Source organism: Pristiophorus japonicus, chromosome 13 (genome assembly GCF_044704955.1).
Source record: "Pristiophorus japonicus isolate sPriJap1 chromosome 13, sPriJap1.hap1, whole genome shotgun sequence".
In the NCBI taxonomy this organism is placed as follows: domain Eukaryota; kingdom Metazoa; phylum Chordata; class Chondrichthyes; family Pristiophoridae; genus Pristiophorus; species Pristiophorus japonicus.
Window position 1 is genome coordinate 5811980 of NC_091989.1, and position 16402 is coordinate 5828381.

Genomic DNA, 16402 nt, shown 5'->3' on the forward strand with positions numbered 1-16402 from the left:
TCCGCGCTGGTCAGCGTCTGGGCGCCGAATGACTTATTTTCTTTTGAACGCTCAACTGAACGGGCGCGTGAAAAGGGGGCGGGCTCCAGCTGGCGGCTACCTGCCGCGCGTGCGCAGCCCGACCGCTCTCGCTCAGTCAGTCAGTTAGTTAGTTAGTTAGTTAGTGCCCGCCTGCGCTCGCTGGGCGCATGCGTCAGAAACAGAGCGCGCTCGCTCGCTCGCTCAGTCAGTCAGCGAGCGAGCGAGCGGCGGCCTTGTCGCGCGTGCGCAACTCCAGCTAGCTCAAGTTAGTCAGTTGCTCAAGCTCACCCGCATTCTTGAGAAAGGGCGAGAGAGCTCAGTCAGTCAGTCACGAACGAGAGAGCTCCCCTCAGCAGTCAGTTAGCGTCTGCCGTGCGCGCTCAAGCGGGAAGCTCCCTCCCTCCCTCCCTCAGCCAGTCAGCGCCCGTCTGACACGCACGCGCAGCTCCAGCTCCCTCGTCTTCTCCGACTTTCAGCGCCTACCGACCACACGCATGTGCCGGAGACGATCGGCCTGAGTGGAGCATGCGCCGCGGCGCCTCGCTGGCATGCCTGAGTGAGCATGCGCACTGCGGCCTCGCTGGCTGGCTGGCTGAGAGAGAGAGCGAGCGAGACACGCCGGCCGCGCATGCGCGCCGTCTCCCTCCCTCTGTGTGTGTGTGTGGCGCGCGCGGGCCTGTGGGCGCTTTCCCCTTTAGCGCGGATCGAAGGTAAGGAGAGAGAGAGAGAGAAAAGAAGCCCGGCCCCGCCATCGAGAGGGTTAAACATCGAAAGCGCCGCCATCGTGTGTGTGTGTGTGTGTGAGAGAGAGAGGGTTAAAAAATATAATAAACCACAGCGGCCGGGTTAACCCTGCAGCGCACGGCGCGGCGCGGCGCGGCGCGCTAACCTTCCCGCTGTCCCTCTCCCCTCACACGGCCGGCAGCAGGACACACACACACACACAGAGAGAGGAGAGAGACATTTTCTTTAAAGGAGGCTTGCTTTTTTTTTTGTTCCAACAAAATATATAGATATATATATATATAGATATATTATTTTTTTTTTTAAATCTCATTACATGCGCGCGAACGTCTGTCGATCGCTCCACAATATCTCATCATGTCGGTGAGAGAAACGTTCAATCCGGAGAATTACGAGTTGGACAAGAATTTTCGGCTGAGCCGCTTCGCCGAGCTGAAGGGGACGGGCTGCAAAGTGCCGCAGGATGTCCTGCACAAGCTGCTGGAGGCCCTGCAGGAGAACCACTACCAGGAGGACGAGCAGTTCCTCGGGGCCGTCATGCCGCGTCTGGGTGAGTGCATCATTGCTGCAGGCCACACATGCAATCTCTCAAGATGTTTGTGCATTTATTTATTTCCCCCCCCCACCCCTTTTTTCTCTTCTCCACCTTTTTTTTTACTACAACCCCCCCCCCTTCCTTCTCCTCTTTCTGTGCTTGTTGTAACTATCAGCCGCCGGTAGGATCGGTTGCAAACTCGCTTTAATTAAAAGAGAAGACTAAAAACGCTGTTTCTGCCTTCCAAAAACTTAAACGCTTCGGATGTAATTCCCCAGTGGTCTTTTCACTTTATTCAGCTTTTACAGGTTTTGAACTAAAGTTATACGCTGGGGTTTCAAATCAGGTGTTTGTGGTAATCGAAATCCTGTTCTCTGTGTTGAATGTATGTGTATATATGTGTCTTTTTAAAGTTGTACAGCAGTAACATTTGTTCTTAACCCTTCACACCTTTGCAGGAAATAAGCATAATACATATATTTAGAAGAATCTGTAATAGCTTTTTAATAAGCATAATGCATTTATTTAGAAGAATCTGTAAAAGCTTTTTAATCAATTTTGGAGCTCTGTTGTACAAATTTATTTTAACAGTGCTATAACTATAACAGCACCTCAGGACGTCCCAAAACGCTTTACAGCCAATGAAGTACTTTCTGAAGTGTAGTCACTGTTGTAATGTAGGAAACGCAACCAATTTGTGCACAGGAAACTCCCACAAACAGCAATGTGATAATGACCAGATAATATGTTTTAGTGATGTTGATTGAGGGATAAATTTTGGTCCAAGGACACTGGGGCAAACTCCCCTGCTCTTCTTCAAAATAGTGCCGTGGGATCTTTTACGTCCACCTGAGCATACAGCACCTTCGACAGTGCAGCACTCCCTCAGCACTGCACTGGGAGCGTCAGCCCAGATGTTTGTGCTCAAGTGAATTATCCCATTTTCATATTTGAGAAATGAAATTACTGTGTGCTATGAACACTTTTTCCATTATTCTTTAATGCCATTTGTTTCATTGTATGTTTACGTAAAGGATGGGAACTTTTGAAAATTAAGATTTTTAAATGGTGAAAAGTTAGAAACAATGGAGGTCCAAAGAGACTCGGGCTCTATGTATGTACATAGTTAAACTGTCATGGACAGCTACAGAAAATAATCAAAAAGGCTAGTGGAATGCTAGCCTTTTATATCTAGCGAACTAGAATACAAGGGGGTAAAATTTATGATACAGATTTACAAAGCCCTGATACTTGGAGTACTGTGTTCAGTCTGGCCACAACACGATAGGAAAGATATAATTTCCTTGGAGGGAGTGCAATGTAGATTTACCAGAATGATAACTGGACTCCAAGGGTTAAATTGAGAGATTACACAAATTAGACTTCTATTCCCTGGAATTTAGAAGATTTGATCAAAGTTTTCAAGATATGAAGGGGAACCGATAGGGTAAATAGAGATAAACTATTTCTACTGGTTGGGGATTCTAGTCTAGGACTAGGGGAACATAACCTAAAAGTTAGAGCCAGGCCTTTCAGGAGTGAGGTTAGGAAACACTTCTGCACACACAGGGTGGTGGAAATTTGGAAAACTCTGCTGCAAATGGCAGTTGATGCTAGATCAGTTAATTTTAAATCCTGAGATTGACAGCTTTTTGTTAACCAAAGATATTAAGGGATATGGGATAAAGACAGGTAAATGGAGTTAGGTCACAGATTAACAATTATCTCAATGAATGGCAGAACTGGCTCAAGGGTGTAAATGACCTGTTCCTAGAGCAATGATGATCTTTTACAAAGTCACTTTGCTAGTTGATTTGGTTAAGATTTTGGTATTGGAGAGATTAATCAAATACTCTTGTGTGTTTGAAGTAAATAGCAACTTGTACTACTGTTACCTCATTGAATATTGACTGCTACAATGCTGGCATTGTCCAGGAATCTGGAGCTCCTGGGCTGCTCATTTAAAAAGGATCAGCTTGCATATTGAAACTTTGAAGAAACATCTAATACTTGCAATAATGCTATTGAAATGACTGCAATGGCTTTTACTGTAGAGAGAAAATAATTAAAATGATAAATAACTTCACAATTTCACAATGACATAATTTCTTTGCCATTCTCTTCTTTCTCACTCTTTTTAACTGACACATGCCCTCTTTTTTTGTTTTGTTGCTTATTTTGTTCGTGATTGGTAGGCTTAACCTGTCGTATTTCTATAACCCTGCCATAAGACTTGGAGCTAGATAGTTGAAACGTGATTTAGTCATGCCTTTGCAGCAACCAAGTCAGATTTCTCAGGAAAGTACAAAGTTACTGAAATAACTTGGTGGCCAAGGCAATTGGAGGTGCCAAAATTAGTTATCTGTTAGTTTGGGCCTGTGGGCTAATTCTTGAAGCATTTTTTTGGTACTTTTTTTTCCTTGCCATTATTACAACACCTTTGACCTTGAGGATAGTTAGTGACCTGCTTCCAACCCTTTGCCATTGCTGCTCAATAGCTAATTTGCTCAGAGATATACAACAACAGCCTGAATCGATTGGCCATCAAAGTATTTATTCATTCATCAAGTGTCCACTGTTTGTATTCACATTAACAGCCTGCTGACATTCTTAGCTTTCTGTTTTATTTTTTAGCAAATGGTTGCAATGCTTGTATGGTGGCATTTATGTAGCAAATTACTGTGTCCCAGAGTGATAGACTGACTAAATTGATACATAACTCTTTGGTACCTTATCTTAAAAATAAATGTGTGCAGTGGTGGAGTTTAAAAAAAAAATCACAGCTTTACTTTAGTTTGGCAGAAGAATGGTCAGTTTATGTATTCCTGTTGACATAGTTGCTACAGTGCTACTTCATTCTATGCAAATAATTCAGAAGACTTTTTTTTAGGTCCTCTTTTTATCGTTACTTCGATACTTGCTTCCTGTCTATTGTAACTTTAATTTGCAGTTTTTCTCCGCTTCTCTTTCTCACCCCTCATTAATTTTTCTGCTTGTTACGGTTTTACTGATGTTCTATGTATCTGTCCTTTACATTGCTTTTCTTTAGGTTGCATACGTGTGTATTTTTTTCTGATCATCAAGTAGAATTAATGATCACATTTTGTTCATCTGTCTTGAAAGCAGTACATTTTGAAAGGAAGCAAAATTAATTATCGAAAAGCAACTGCTTGCAGGTCATTCCATTTTAACCGTGCCATTTTATATTAAAGCTGTAACTGCTTTTCACGGCTCAAAATTGTGTGTGTTTTTTTTAGCTGTGCTCTAGTATTCCTTTCCCAAATACTGCCTTGCTTGTTTGGAATTTGTTTCCAACAAAATCTCATAAGAAAAATGAAATCCTGTCTTTTGTGTGGGGTCATTCCATAAATTGGTCTAAGATGCGGTCTAACAGATTTTCTTTAGTCTCATTTCATGTGTTACAAGTAGTTTGTGTAATCATTCTTTCACATTCACTGGGCCCAAGTTTCCACATGATTTGCGCTTGATTTTTAGGAGCAACTGGTGGAGAACGGACTATCTTAGAAATCGCAATTCTCCACATTTATTTTTCTGCAGTTCTAGTCAGTTAGAACAGTTTCACTTTGGAACAGAATTTTTTCTTCAAAAGGGGGCGTGTCCGGCCACTGACGCCTGATTTCAAATTTTCCACAGTGAAAACGTACTCCAAACTAACTTAGAATGGAGCAAGTGAAGATTTTTGTAGAACTGAAAAAACCTTGTCTACACATTAAAAAAATCAGGCGCAGGTTACAAATTAGGCGTCCAGAACGAGGTGGGGGGGGGGGAAGGGAAGTCATTAAATTCTATAATAAATCCTTATTTATACTTATACAAATATTATACAAATAAATCCAACCTGAATAAAAATTTATAAGCAAAGAAAAGATTAAATAAACCATCTTCCTACCTGTGTGAAAGTGCTTCAGCCAGGGAGAATGCTGCAGGAAGCCTCACAAGTTGAGGCAGCCGTTCGTTCGACGGCAGGGGGGGGGGAGGAGGAAGCCGTTCCCGACGGCGGGCGGGCGGGAGGGAGGGAGTGCGGGCCCGACCAACCGACCGAACGCAGTGGGGGGAGGGGGAGGGGGAGGGGGGGAGGAAGCCGTTCTAGACGGCGGGCGGGAGGGAGGGAGTGCGGGCCTGACCGACCGAACGCAGCGGGGGGGGGGGGGGAGGAAGCCGTTCCAGATGACGGGCGGGGGGGAGTGTGGGCCCGACCGACCGACCGAATGCAGCGGGGGGGGGGGAGGAAGCCGTTCCAGACGACAGGCGGGGGGGGAAGGAGACAGTGAGAAGGCTGCAGGAAGCCTCACAAGTTGAGCAGCCATTCCCGACGACAGGCGGGGTAGGCCGTCGGGAAACGGCTGCCTCAACTTCTGAGGCTTCCTGCAGAATTCTCACTGCTGCAAGAAGCCTCAGTGCTGATCATGGAAGGGCAATGTGCTTTTATTAAAAAATGTTCAAAAATTAAACAGCTACAAAGAACTACAAAAATGGCCGAGTGCCAATGTTTCCTTCACACTGCGCGTGCGCGAACGCTCCAACGCGCACACGCAAGGTTGCCGGCAGGAAAAAAACTAATTTAAATGGTATCCGCCCCCTCCCACTTACAAAATTGGCGCGAGTGGTAGGCTCCGCCCCCCTGGGCGCTGCGCCAAGCAGACATGGAGCTGCAGGGCACTCCAGAATCGCGCGGTTTTTTTCCGGCGCGAAAAACGGGTGCCCAGCTCGGAGGGGCGCCCGTTTTTTATTGTGTGGAAACTTGGGGCCACTATCTTGAAGTTAGAAAGTATTCCAGTAGCAATTCTCCAATATCCTCAAATAGATTTCATCTGATCAGATGGAGAGACTCAGATGAATATTGTGCATTAACCCAGCATGTTGGAGCTCCAATATCCTAACATGGATTCACTGTGTTGCTGTGTAAGAACATAAGAATTAGGAGCAGGAGTCGGCCATACGGCCCCTCGAGCCTACTCCGCCATTCAATAAGATCATGGCTAATCTTCGACCTCAACTGCACTTTCCCACCCGATCCCCGTATCCCTTCATTCCTCCAGAGCCCAAAAATCAATCTATCTCGCTTGAATATACTCATTGACTGAGCTGTGCGGAGGGGATGAGTAAAGGACAGGTAACAGACAGATGGGCAATTCATGATAATGCAAAACTATGGCCGAAAAGTTGATATCTAGAAAAAAAGCATTCACATTCACTTTCTCTTTCTGTGCTTTTTTTTCTCCGATTTTCTCAGCAGTCTTATAATGTGTCTCTGCAATCCTTTCAATTTTTTTCTCTCTCCTCATACTGACCAACCTTCTCCCTCTTCCCATCCCCAAGTTCTCTCACTTCCCTCTGCGTCTTCAGATGGCTTCCATTCTTTGTTTTCTTTCTCTGGGCCACTGACTTTTTCTATTATGTTCTGAGTACTGTTTAGCTTTGTATCTTGCAGAATGGAATATGGGCCCACCGTTCTCCCAAGCCCTGTTTATATAATAATCCACCAGTTTATCAGCATTTGTGACACATAATTTACCTCCTAGTTTTCCTAGTTCGGTTGATGGCGTTTTGCTTTATAATGAATTGCCCTGTAAATACACCCTACCCTAGCACCCATATTTGCTTCAACTTGTATTAATGACTTGGATGAAGGGACCGAGTGTAATGTAGCCAAATTTGCTGATGATACAAAGATGGATGGGAAAGCAAGTTGTGAGGAGGACGCAAAGAATCTACAAAGGGATATAGACAGGCTAAGTGAGTGGGCAAAAATTTGGCACCTGGTGTATAATGTGGGAAAATGTGAGGTTATCCACTTTGGAGAATAGAAAAGCAAATTATTATTTAAATGGAGAAAGATTACAAAATGGTGCAGTACAGAGAGACCTGGGGATCCTTGTGCATGAAACACAAAAAGTTAGTATGCAGGTACAGCAAGTAATCAGGAAGGCAAATGGAATGATGGCCTTTATTGCAAGGGGGATAGAGTATAAAAGCAGAGAAGTCCTGCTACAACTGTACAGGGTATTGGTGAGACCACACCTGGAATACTGCATACAGTTTTGGTCGTCTTATTTAAGGAAAGATATACCTTATATATCAAACAGGGAGGCAGTTTGGAGAAGGTTCACTAGGTTGATTCCTGAGATGAAGGGGGTTGTCACATAAAGAAAAGTTGAGCAGGTTGGGCCTATACTCATTGGAGATTAGAAGACAGAGGTGATCTTATTGATACGTATACGGTTCTGAGGGGTTCGACAGGGTAGATGCAGAGAGGATGTTTCCCCTTGTGGGGGAATCTAGAACTAGGGGGTATAGTTAAGAATAAGGGAATCGCCATTTAAACCAGAAATGAGGAGGAATTTCTTCTGAGAGTTGTGAATCTTTGGAATTCTCTACCCCAGAGAGCTTTGGAGGTTGAGTCGTTGAATATATTTAAGGGGGAGATGGACAGCTTTTTGAACTATAGGGGAGTCAAGGGTTATGGGGAGCGGGCGGGGAGTTGAGGCCAGGATCAGATCAGCCATGACTTTATTGAATGGTGGAGCAGGCTCGAGGGGCCAAATGCCCACTCCTGCTCCTATTTCTTATGTTCTTATAGCGTTAGTCAAGACTCTGTGTTGCTTTGTTTAAAGGTTTCATAAAATTCTCATATACAGTACCAAAAAAAAATAACTTGACAGGGTTGGAATATTACAATGTCACCAAAGATGTGAGTTATCTTGTATAACTAACCCAGATTTCAATATTAGATAGCACCACTGCAATAGTGATGACTGTAGACAGACTAATTTATTGAGAATCCAATAACCATATACAATTGCCAATGTTAACTACTAATTGGACAAATTATGACTTAAAATGCTGATGTAGAGACTATTCAAATAGATTCTAGCTCTTTTCATTTTTGCCGTAAGATGGCATCTCTGGCTTGGTGCAGCTCCACTAGTGGAATGGCAGCTCACCCAAGTTGAATTGGACAGTGAGTGATGATGGGCTATTTAAATGTGGAAAGGGGTGCCTGCAAAAATTAGACTTGCCCTGACATCACATGCCCACATATAGAAGAAATTGTTGGATAGTAATTTGGTGGGATCTCACAAGCTGATTATTCCGTCCTCCCCCCAATCCCCTCTATAGCCAATGAATGTTTATCAATTAACACAGACCAGGGATCAAACATATGACCTCTCTGAGCTGTATTATGTGATTAATTTATCCAGAATCGTTGCCAGGATGCAGGGATGGCCTATTCTTGTGGCGATGAGCTATTGATACATACTCTGGTTTAATGCGCTGATGCAAATACATGCATTTTTTATTGGCCCAGAATTTGCGATCGAAGGCGTATCTCCTGAGTCTGAACCACAAAATATTTCCATACTTGACTCCTGGCTCCACAGCTATGGAAAGTTCACTTCTCGGGCCTGCAGACGTACGCCTGCATAAAGGTCCACGGATCCCAGGGGCGCATGCAGTTCGCAAGCGTCCCTGGGATCACGTGGACTGGCCCAACCAATTGAAAGGGGATTCCTACAATGCTTATGGGGATTCTATTTACATAACGGAATCCCCATAGCATGTTAGAAATCCCCCAAATAAGAATTCACACCGCTTGAATAAAAAAAATGTTCCCATGTTCAAAATTAATTAAAAGATCCTTTAAGCATTTAAAATAAAAATGTAATTTTTTTGGAACGTAAATATCAATATTTTAAAACGGGCCAAAATTTACCTAAACTTTGTGCATGTTTTAATCAAGCAACATGAACATTTATTTTAACCCTTACACCAGTCGTTGTCGTCTTTCGATGGTAGCGAATCAAATGTCAATATCTAAGTCGGATATCCAGGCCAAAGCTTCCGGTGTAACAGCGCGGATATCTTGTAGCTGCCTGCGAATTTTCTTCTCGGTGATGTGCTCCAGGGTCTGATTAGGAGCTCCACAGTCGCACGATGGGGATGGATTAATCTTCCACCTATGGAGAAGGTGGCAGCATCGGCCATGACTGGTTCTGAGATGGTTGTCCATTGTTTGCGAGGAAGGTTTGATCTTTCAGGTTATGTTGTGGGGTCCTCTATAAGGAATCCATTCCATGTGTCGCAGTTCTTCCAAGCATTTCGCCATCGGTCATCAAGGCTGAGGGGCGATCGATGAAGGGCTTCAGTGACAGTCCAAAATGGCCTTCGAGATTTGAGACGGGTACTGGTGGTAGGTTGTTCAAGTCGGCCTGGATCGGCATGTCTTTGCTGGTGTAGCGCTTGTATTCTCTGGAGACTGCATATTCGCGGCGTAGGTGTGGTGGTGCGATGTTTGCAAATACGGGCAGCCAAGGTGTTGGTGTCGATAAAAGCGTATCTGTGATAATTCTCATACCAAGTGTAAGGGTTTTGTGGGCATTCGCTGGGCAAATGGCCCAACTCTGCTAGTGAAAGTGATTTTGTAGCGGATGCAAAGAATCTGCCACTGCAAAACTTGACACATCGCGAGTTCCGGGTTTTCGCGCATGCACAGCACATGTGGAAACCCGGACCTTGCGGGGCCTTTCTGAAGGCTTCAGACAGCGTACGCATACGCAGCCATCGTAATTTTAGGCCTGTTGTTTCTAAGCCAGAGGTAGCAATAGTTTTTTTTTTATCTTGATAAATTAAGAATCTTACAAGAGATACATTATTGGGAGGAAATTATCTAAAAGTGGTATTGTACATATTAGAATATATTATTGGAATTGTAGGAAAAAAGGAAGTCTTGCATTTATAAGACGCCTTGCACAACGTCCAAAAAGCGCTTTATGGCCAATTAAATTCTTTTGAAGTGTCGTCACTGTTGTAATGTAGGAAATACAGTCGCCAATGTTTGCACAGCATGATCTCACAAACAGTAACAAGAAAATGGCTAGATAATCTGTTTTATGGTGATGTTGGTTGAGAGATAAATACTGGCCAGGACATAAGGAAAACCCACTGCTCCTTGAATAGTGCCATGGGATCTTTCACATCCCCTGAGAAGGCAAGTGGGGCCTCAGTTTATCGTCTCATCCGAAAGACAGCTGTTCGATGGTGCAGCGCTCCCTCAGACTGCGCTGAATTGTCAGCCGAGTCTCTGGAGTGGGACCTGACCCACAACCTGACTCGGGAGAGAGTGCTACCCACTGAGCCAAGACCGACACCCACAGTACAGAATCAAAAATCCAGGGATGCATTGGCTTTGCAATTGAAATTGAATTTAAAAATAATTGATTAATTTGTGGGCTCACACTAGAAAATAGTCATGAAAGTTTCTGGATTGTTGTTAAAAGCCCTAATGTATACGGGGAATTGTAACCTGCTACCCCCAATCTTTTTTGGCCTACATCTGACTTCAATTCTACATTGTAGTTGACTCGTATTGTGCTCAGTGCACCCAGAGACAGGCAATAAATACTACCTTGGCTATGTTGCCCACATCCCAAGAACCAACAGTATACTTAATATAACCGTGGAGTTGAGGACTGACTGCTCTGGGATGAAGCACAGTGAAGATGCTCTTCTTCTGGAAGTTTGTTGAGGTATCCTGTCTCTGGATTTAAATTGCATTTGGACTATAACAGTAGTTATAATATGGGCAAACTACTTTGTATCAATGCTTTGGACGTGGTGTAAATGAACGCTAACTTTGGTTTTTGGGTGCTCTGTACCCAGAAGTTCAATAAAATTGGCTGGTGACCATCGACTCACTCGCGTTCTCTAGTTGTCAATTCAGTTAGGGTCTTTGGGCCCTCCTTTGCACGTCTCAAACTATCGACAAAGTTGTATGCCCCAATTGGTAAAGCCCTTCCTGAATTCTTGCTCAATCCAATAAAACTGTTCAATATTGTATTTAATGGTTATAACTATTAATCTGCAATTATGATCCAGCCATTCTTAATTGCTTATGTAAGTGGTTGGACAATATTACTGTCTGTTTTTAAGAGTATGAACAAAAATCAACCTGTTCATAGACCCAAGACTTTCTGCAAGGTATGTGACTGCAGTTACATTTCATCGTTTCCAATGATGCATCTTTCAAGTTTTTTGCACAATTTTATGCAAATGGTGTACAGTGCAGACTGGCAGTAGCCTTGAGACTGCTGGCGGGCCTGGGGAAATTCCATGCTCTCGAAGGCAGCCTTTTCTTGTGCTATATGCCAAACACTATTTATAGTAATAGCTACTCAAATGGCAGAAGTAAACATACAATTAAATAACTAAATAATAGGTTTTTTTGGTTTCAATCGGTATAACCCTCTGTTCAGATCAAGTCTTCAAAAACTGGTGGTGTTTTGTTTAACACACAAAGTACCTAAAATACATTCTTTCAATTTGTCAAAGTACACTTTCTTTTAATTTTTTATTATTAATAACATTGCATTATGTTTTTGAACTTGCTCTAAATTAAGAGGAATTTGTGGCACGGAATCGTTATTTGCTTTTGATTCCAGCACTTGTGATCCCCCAGAATTAATGGCTGCCAATCGATGTATATTTGGACTGAGCACTGCTGGTTCTGCAAGGTGAGTAAATCTTGAAATATTTAGTCTGGTTTTTACTTTTTTTGACAAAGGGAAGACAAAGCACCAAAAAATGAGCAACTGATAAATTGACCAATGCAAACCGAAATACTGACCAAAAAATAAACATTGAAAACCAGAAAGCCTAGTGATTAAGACTTGTCTTCCTCTGCTTCCCTTTCCCTTTTGCTTTTTTTTTCATTTCCCACTTTCTCCTTTGCAGTCACTTTGCTCTTTTTCTCACACTATTTCTCGTGCTCTCCCTTGGTCTTTCTCTCTCCACTGTCTCCCTCCCTCTCTCTCTCTCTCTCTCTGCCCAGCATCGCACAAAGGATGGCTGAGAAAGTCTAGTCCAAGAGCTGCCTCCACTAATCATCATCATCGGCAGTCCCTCGCAATCGAGGAATACTTACTTCTACTCCAAAAGTGAGTTCTCAGGTGACTGAACAGCCCAATATGGGAATTACAGGGCCCAAGTTTCCACATGATTCGCGCCTGATTTTTAGGAGCAACTGGTGGAGGACGGACTATTTTAGAAATCGCAATTCTCCACATTTTCTTTTCTGCAGTTCTAGTCAGGTAGAACAGTTCTAGTTTAGAACAGAATTTTTTCTTCAAAAGGGGGCGTGTCCGGCCACTGACGCCTGATTTGAAAGTTTCCACAGTGAAAATGTACTCCAAACTAAAGTAGAATGGCGCCAGTGAAGATTTTTGTAGAACTGAAAAAACCTGTTCTACACATTAAAAAAACAGGCGCAGGTTACAAATTAGGCGTCCAGAACGAGGTGGGGGGGGGGGGGGGAAGGGAACTCATTAAATTAGACAATAAATCCTTATTTATACTTCTACAAATATTATACAAATAAATCCAACCTGAATAAACATTTATAAGCCAAGAAAAGATTAAATAAACCATCTTCCTACCTGTGTGAAAGTGCTTCACAGCCAGGGAGAATTCTGCAGCCGTTCGTGCCGCTGAGCGAGAGAGGGTGGGAGAGAGGAGAGAGGGAGAGAGGGGGGGGTCGGGGGGGGGGGGGGAGCGGGTGTCGGGTCGGTGGGGGGGGAGCGGGTGTCGGGTTGGGGGGGGAAGCGGGTCTCGGGTCGGGGCGGGGGGGGGAAGCGGGTGTCGGGTTGGGGGAGGGAGCGGGCGTCGGGTCGGGTCTCGGGGTGGGGGGGGGGAGGAGAGCGGGTGTCGGGTCGGGTCGTGGGAGGGAGCGGGCCTCGGGTCGGAGTGGGTCTCGGGGTGGTGGGGTGGGGGGAGCGGGTGTCGGGTCGGGTCTGGTCGGCGGGGGGGGGCGCGAGTGTCGGGTCTGGTCGGCGGTGGGGGGGGGGGGGAGAGCGGGTGTCGGGTCGGGTCGTGGGAGGGAGCGGGCCTCGGGTCGGAGTGGGTCTCGGGGCGGGGGGGGGTGGGGGGAGCGGGTGTCGGGTCTGGTCGGGCGGGGAGCAGGAGCTGGCCGTGGGCGGAGCCTCATTCACGCAGCCCCAGTGAGGCCATAGGGCTAGGGGCTGCGTGCTTCAGGCCCCTCCCACACAGTTCGGCGCCTGGAGCTACTGCACTTGCGTGCCGACTGTAGCGCGCATGTGCAGAGGTCCCGGCACTGTTTTCAGCGCCGGGACCTGGCTCCGCCCCCCCCACAGCTCGTGCTGGCTGCGTCGAGTGCCACAGGACCTGTAAGTCGGTGGAGAATACCGAGGATTTTTTTAGGCGCCGTTTTAGGCGCGAAAAGCGGGCGCCCAGCTCGGAGGGGCGCCCGTTTTTTTTCTTGTGGAAACTTGGGCCCACAGTCTCTGTCACAGGTGGGACTCGTTTGCCGCACGCTCCATCCGCTGCCTGCGCTTGGTTTCTGCATGCTCTCGGCGACGAGCCTCAAGGTGCTCAGCGCCCTCCCGGATGCTGTTCCTCCACTTAGGGCGGTCTTGGGCCAGGGATTCCCAGGTGCCGGTGGGGATGTTGCATTTTATCAAGATGGCTTTGAGGGTGTCCTGGAAACGTTTCCTCTGCTCACCTGGCCTGCCGTGTAGGAGTTCCGAATAGAGCGCCTGCTTTGGGAGTCTCGTGTCGGGCATGCGGACGATGTGGCCCGGACAACAGAGCTGGTCGAGTGTGGTCCGTGCTTCGATGGAACTTTACTCTACCGCAAGTTGATGCCTTCAAAAATAGATGGGCGAGGGATAGAGAGGAAGAAAAACTTTTTCTGGCAATTGGTTACAGCAGCTCCATCCATCCTTGCAATGACGTGTGAAGTAAAACATCAGTGTGTAAATTAGTTTATTGTTTAGATAATGGCTTGAAAAAATCTTTCCCTTTTGTAGCTTGAAAGTGTTTGTTTACTTTGTCATGGCCACAAAGCAGATTATGGAGTGAAACCACGCATATGTCAATAAATGGGTGGAAACCCTCTCTTTTTTTCTGCAGTTGAACATTACTCACTTAAACAGTGTTATAGACTGTTGGATGCTGTTACAGTGTGCAGACGACGCTTGCGTTTGTGCACACTCAGAGGCTGAACTCCAAACCACCGTTGATACCTTCAAGAGACTGGGCCTTACATTAAACATCCGTAAGACAAAGTTTCTCTACCAACCTGCCCTAGCCGCACAGTAATTCTCCCCCCAATTATCAAGATCCATGACGAGACCTTGGACAGCGTGGACCGCTTTCCATACCTTGGGAGCCTTCTGTCAGTGAGGGCGGACATTGATGACGAAATTCAACACTGCCTTCAGTGTGCCAGTGCAGCCTTTGGTCACCTGAGGAAAAGAGTGTTTGAAGACCAAGATCTCAAACCCAGCATCAAGCTCATGGTCTACAGAGCAGCAGTGATACCTGCCTTCCTATATGCTTCAGAGACATGGACAATGTACAGTAGGCATCTCACAGCACTGGAGAAGTACCACCAATGCTGCCTCTGCCAAATCCTGAAAATCCATTGGCAGGATAGGCACACCAATGTCAGTGTCCTCTCTCAAACCAGCATTGAGCGTGATAATGCTTCGATCAGCTCCGATGGACGGGCCACATTGTCCAATTGCCTGATACAGGACTCCCGAAACAAGCACTCTACTCCGAACTTCGTCACGGCAAGCAAGTCCCAGGAGGGCAGAGAAAACGCTTCAAGGATGCCCTCAAAGCCTCCTTGAAAAAATGTAACATCCCCACTGACTCTTGGGAGTTCTTGGCCCAAAACCGCTCAAAGTGGAGAAGGCGCCAAACACTTTGAGTTTCTTCGCTGGGAGCACGCAGAAGCCAAGTACAAACAACGGAAGGAGCGTATGACAAACCAAACATCCCACCCACCCGAATCTTCAACCACCGGCTGCCCCATCTGTAGCAGAGTCTAGATCCTGCATAGGATTCATTAGTCATCTTAGAACTCCGTGTGGAAGCAAGTCATCCTTGACTCCGGGGGACTGTCTAAGAGGGAGGATGCTGCTTATATTTGGAATGTACTGAAAATGTTGCCCTGATCTTTAAGTAAGGATGCAGATTTTTTTTTAGTTAGACTGTTAGTTTACAAGACACTTTGGAGATGTTAAATGCAGCAATTGTGACTAAAGATAAATAATTTGACATAAATTGTGCTTTGAAGTGCTTTATTAATGTGGTAAATTCAGGACATTCTATAAGTTGAAACAGATTGATTGTTGTAATACCATTCTTAATTGGAAAGGGCCTTATTTATTTCTGGCATCAAGATGTTAGATTAGCATCTTGTTAATGCGCCTAAGCGACTAGATTGGAGTGAAGCTCATTGTGCTTTTTGGGTGCTAAATGGAAAGTGGTGAAAAAAAGGTTGCACTGTAAATTAATCATTTCATAGACATTTTAATGAGTTTAATTTGTTTTTATTTTTTTTTAAAAGTGAATCATAGGGTAAATAAACATAGTTTTTCCAAATATTTACGCCCCTGCTAAAATATTATTGGTTATTCCTATTGTCCTCTGGGCAGCATCATTATTATTAACAGCCACTGCTTGCACGCAATTCTATTTCAGTATCGTATGATATCTATTAAATTACTGGAGAGACCTGAATCTGTTCTGAAATAATGATGCAAAGCAGCTCTGTACAGGCATGAGAAGTTTCAAACTTTGACCACCTTCTCAAAAGAAGATACCTGTATCATACAACATTGAAGATAAAGGACTTTTTTAATAACCCTTGGCAAAAGCCTTGTCAACTAGTGACTTAGTACTTTGCTGAACAGTAATTTATAGTTCAGTGCCAGCAACTTAATTACGTGTTGCAGCGCCGTTCCCTGGCCACCGACTCCGTTCCTTTCCCTGGCCACAGTCTGAGGCTAAATTGGGCCACTCATAACCTTAGCGTCCTAATTGACTTTGTGATGAACTTCTGACCCCATCACCAAGACTGCATATGGCCACCTCTGTAACATCGCCCATTTCTGTCACCGTCTTAACTCACTTGCTGCTGAAACCCACCTCCATGCCTTTGTTACCTCTAGACTCAACTATTCCAACGCTTTCCTGGCTGACCTTCCACCCTCTGTAAACTTGAGCTCATTAAAAACTCTGCTGCCCGTATCCTATTTTGCACCAATCGCCCGTTTA

The 16402-nt window shown here is 45.1% G+C and overlaps 1 protein-coding gene across 1 annotated transcript in view; it reads left to right on the forward strand.

Moving 5' to 3' along the window:
- The first annotated feature begins 605 nt into the window (after positions 1–605).
- Positions 606–16402, forward strand: part of sephs1 (selenophosphate synthetase 1) — a 68555-nt gene continuing 52758 nt past the window's right edge. The window contains exon 1 of the mRNA XM_070897094.1: positions 606–1315. Within this exon, the coding sequence (XP_070753195.1) occupies positions 1123–1315 (193 nt within the window). The 5' untranslated portion in view covers positions 606–1122. The remainder of the gene's footprint in view (positions 1316–16402) is intronic.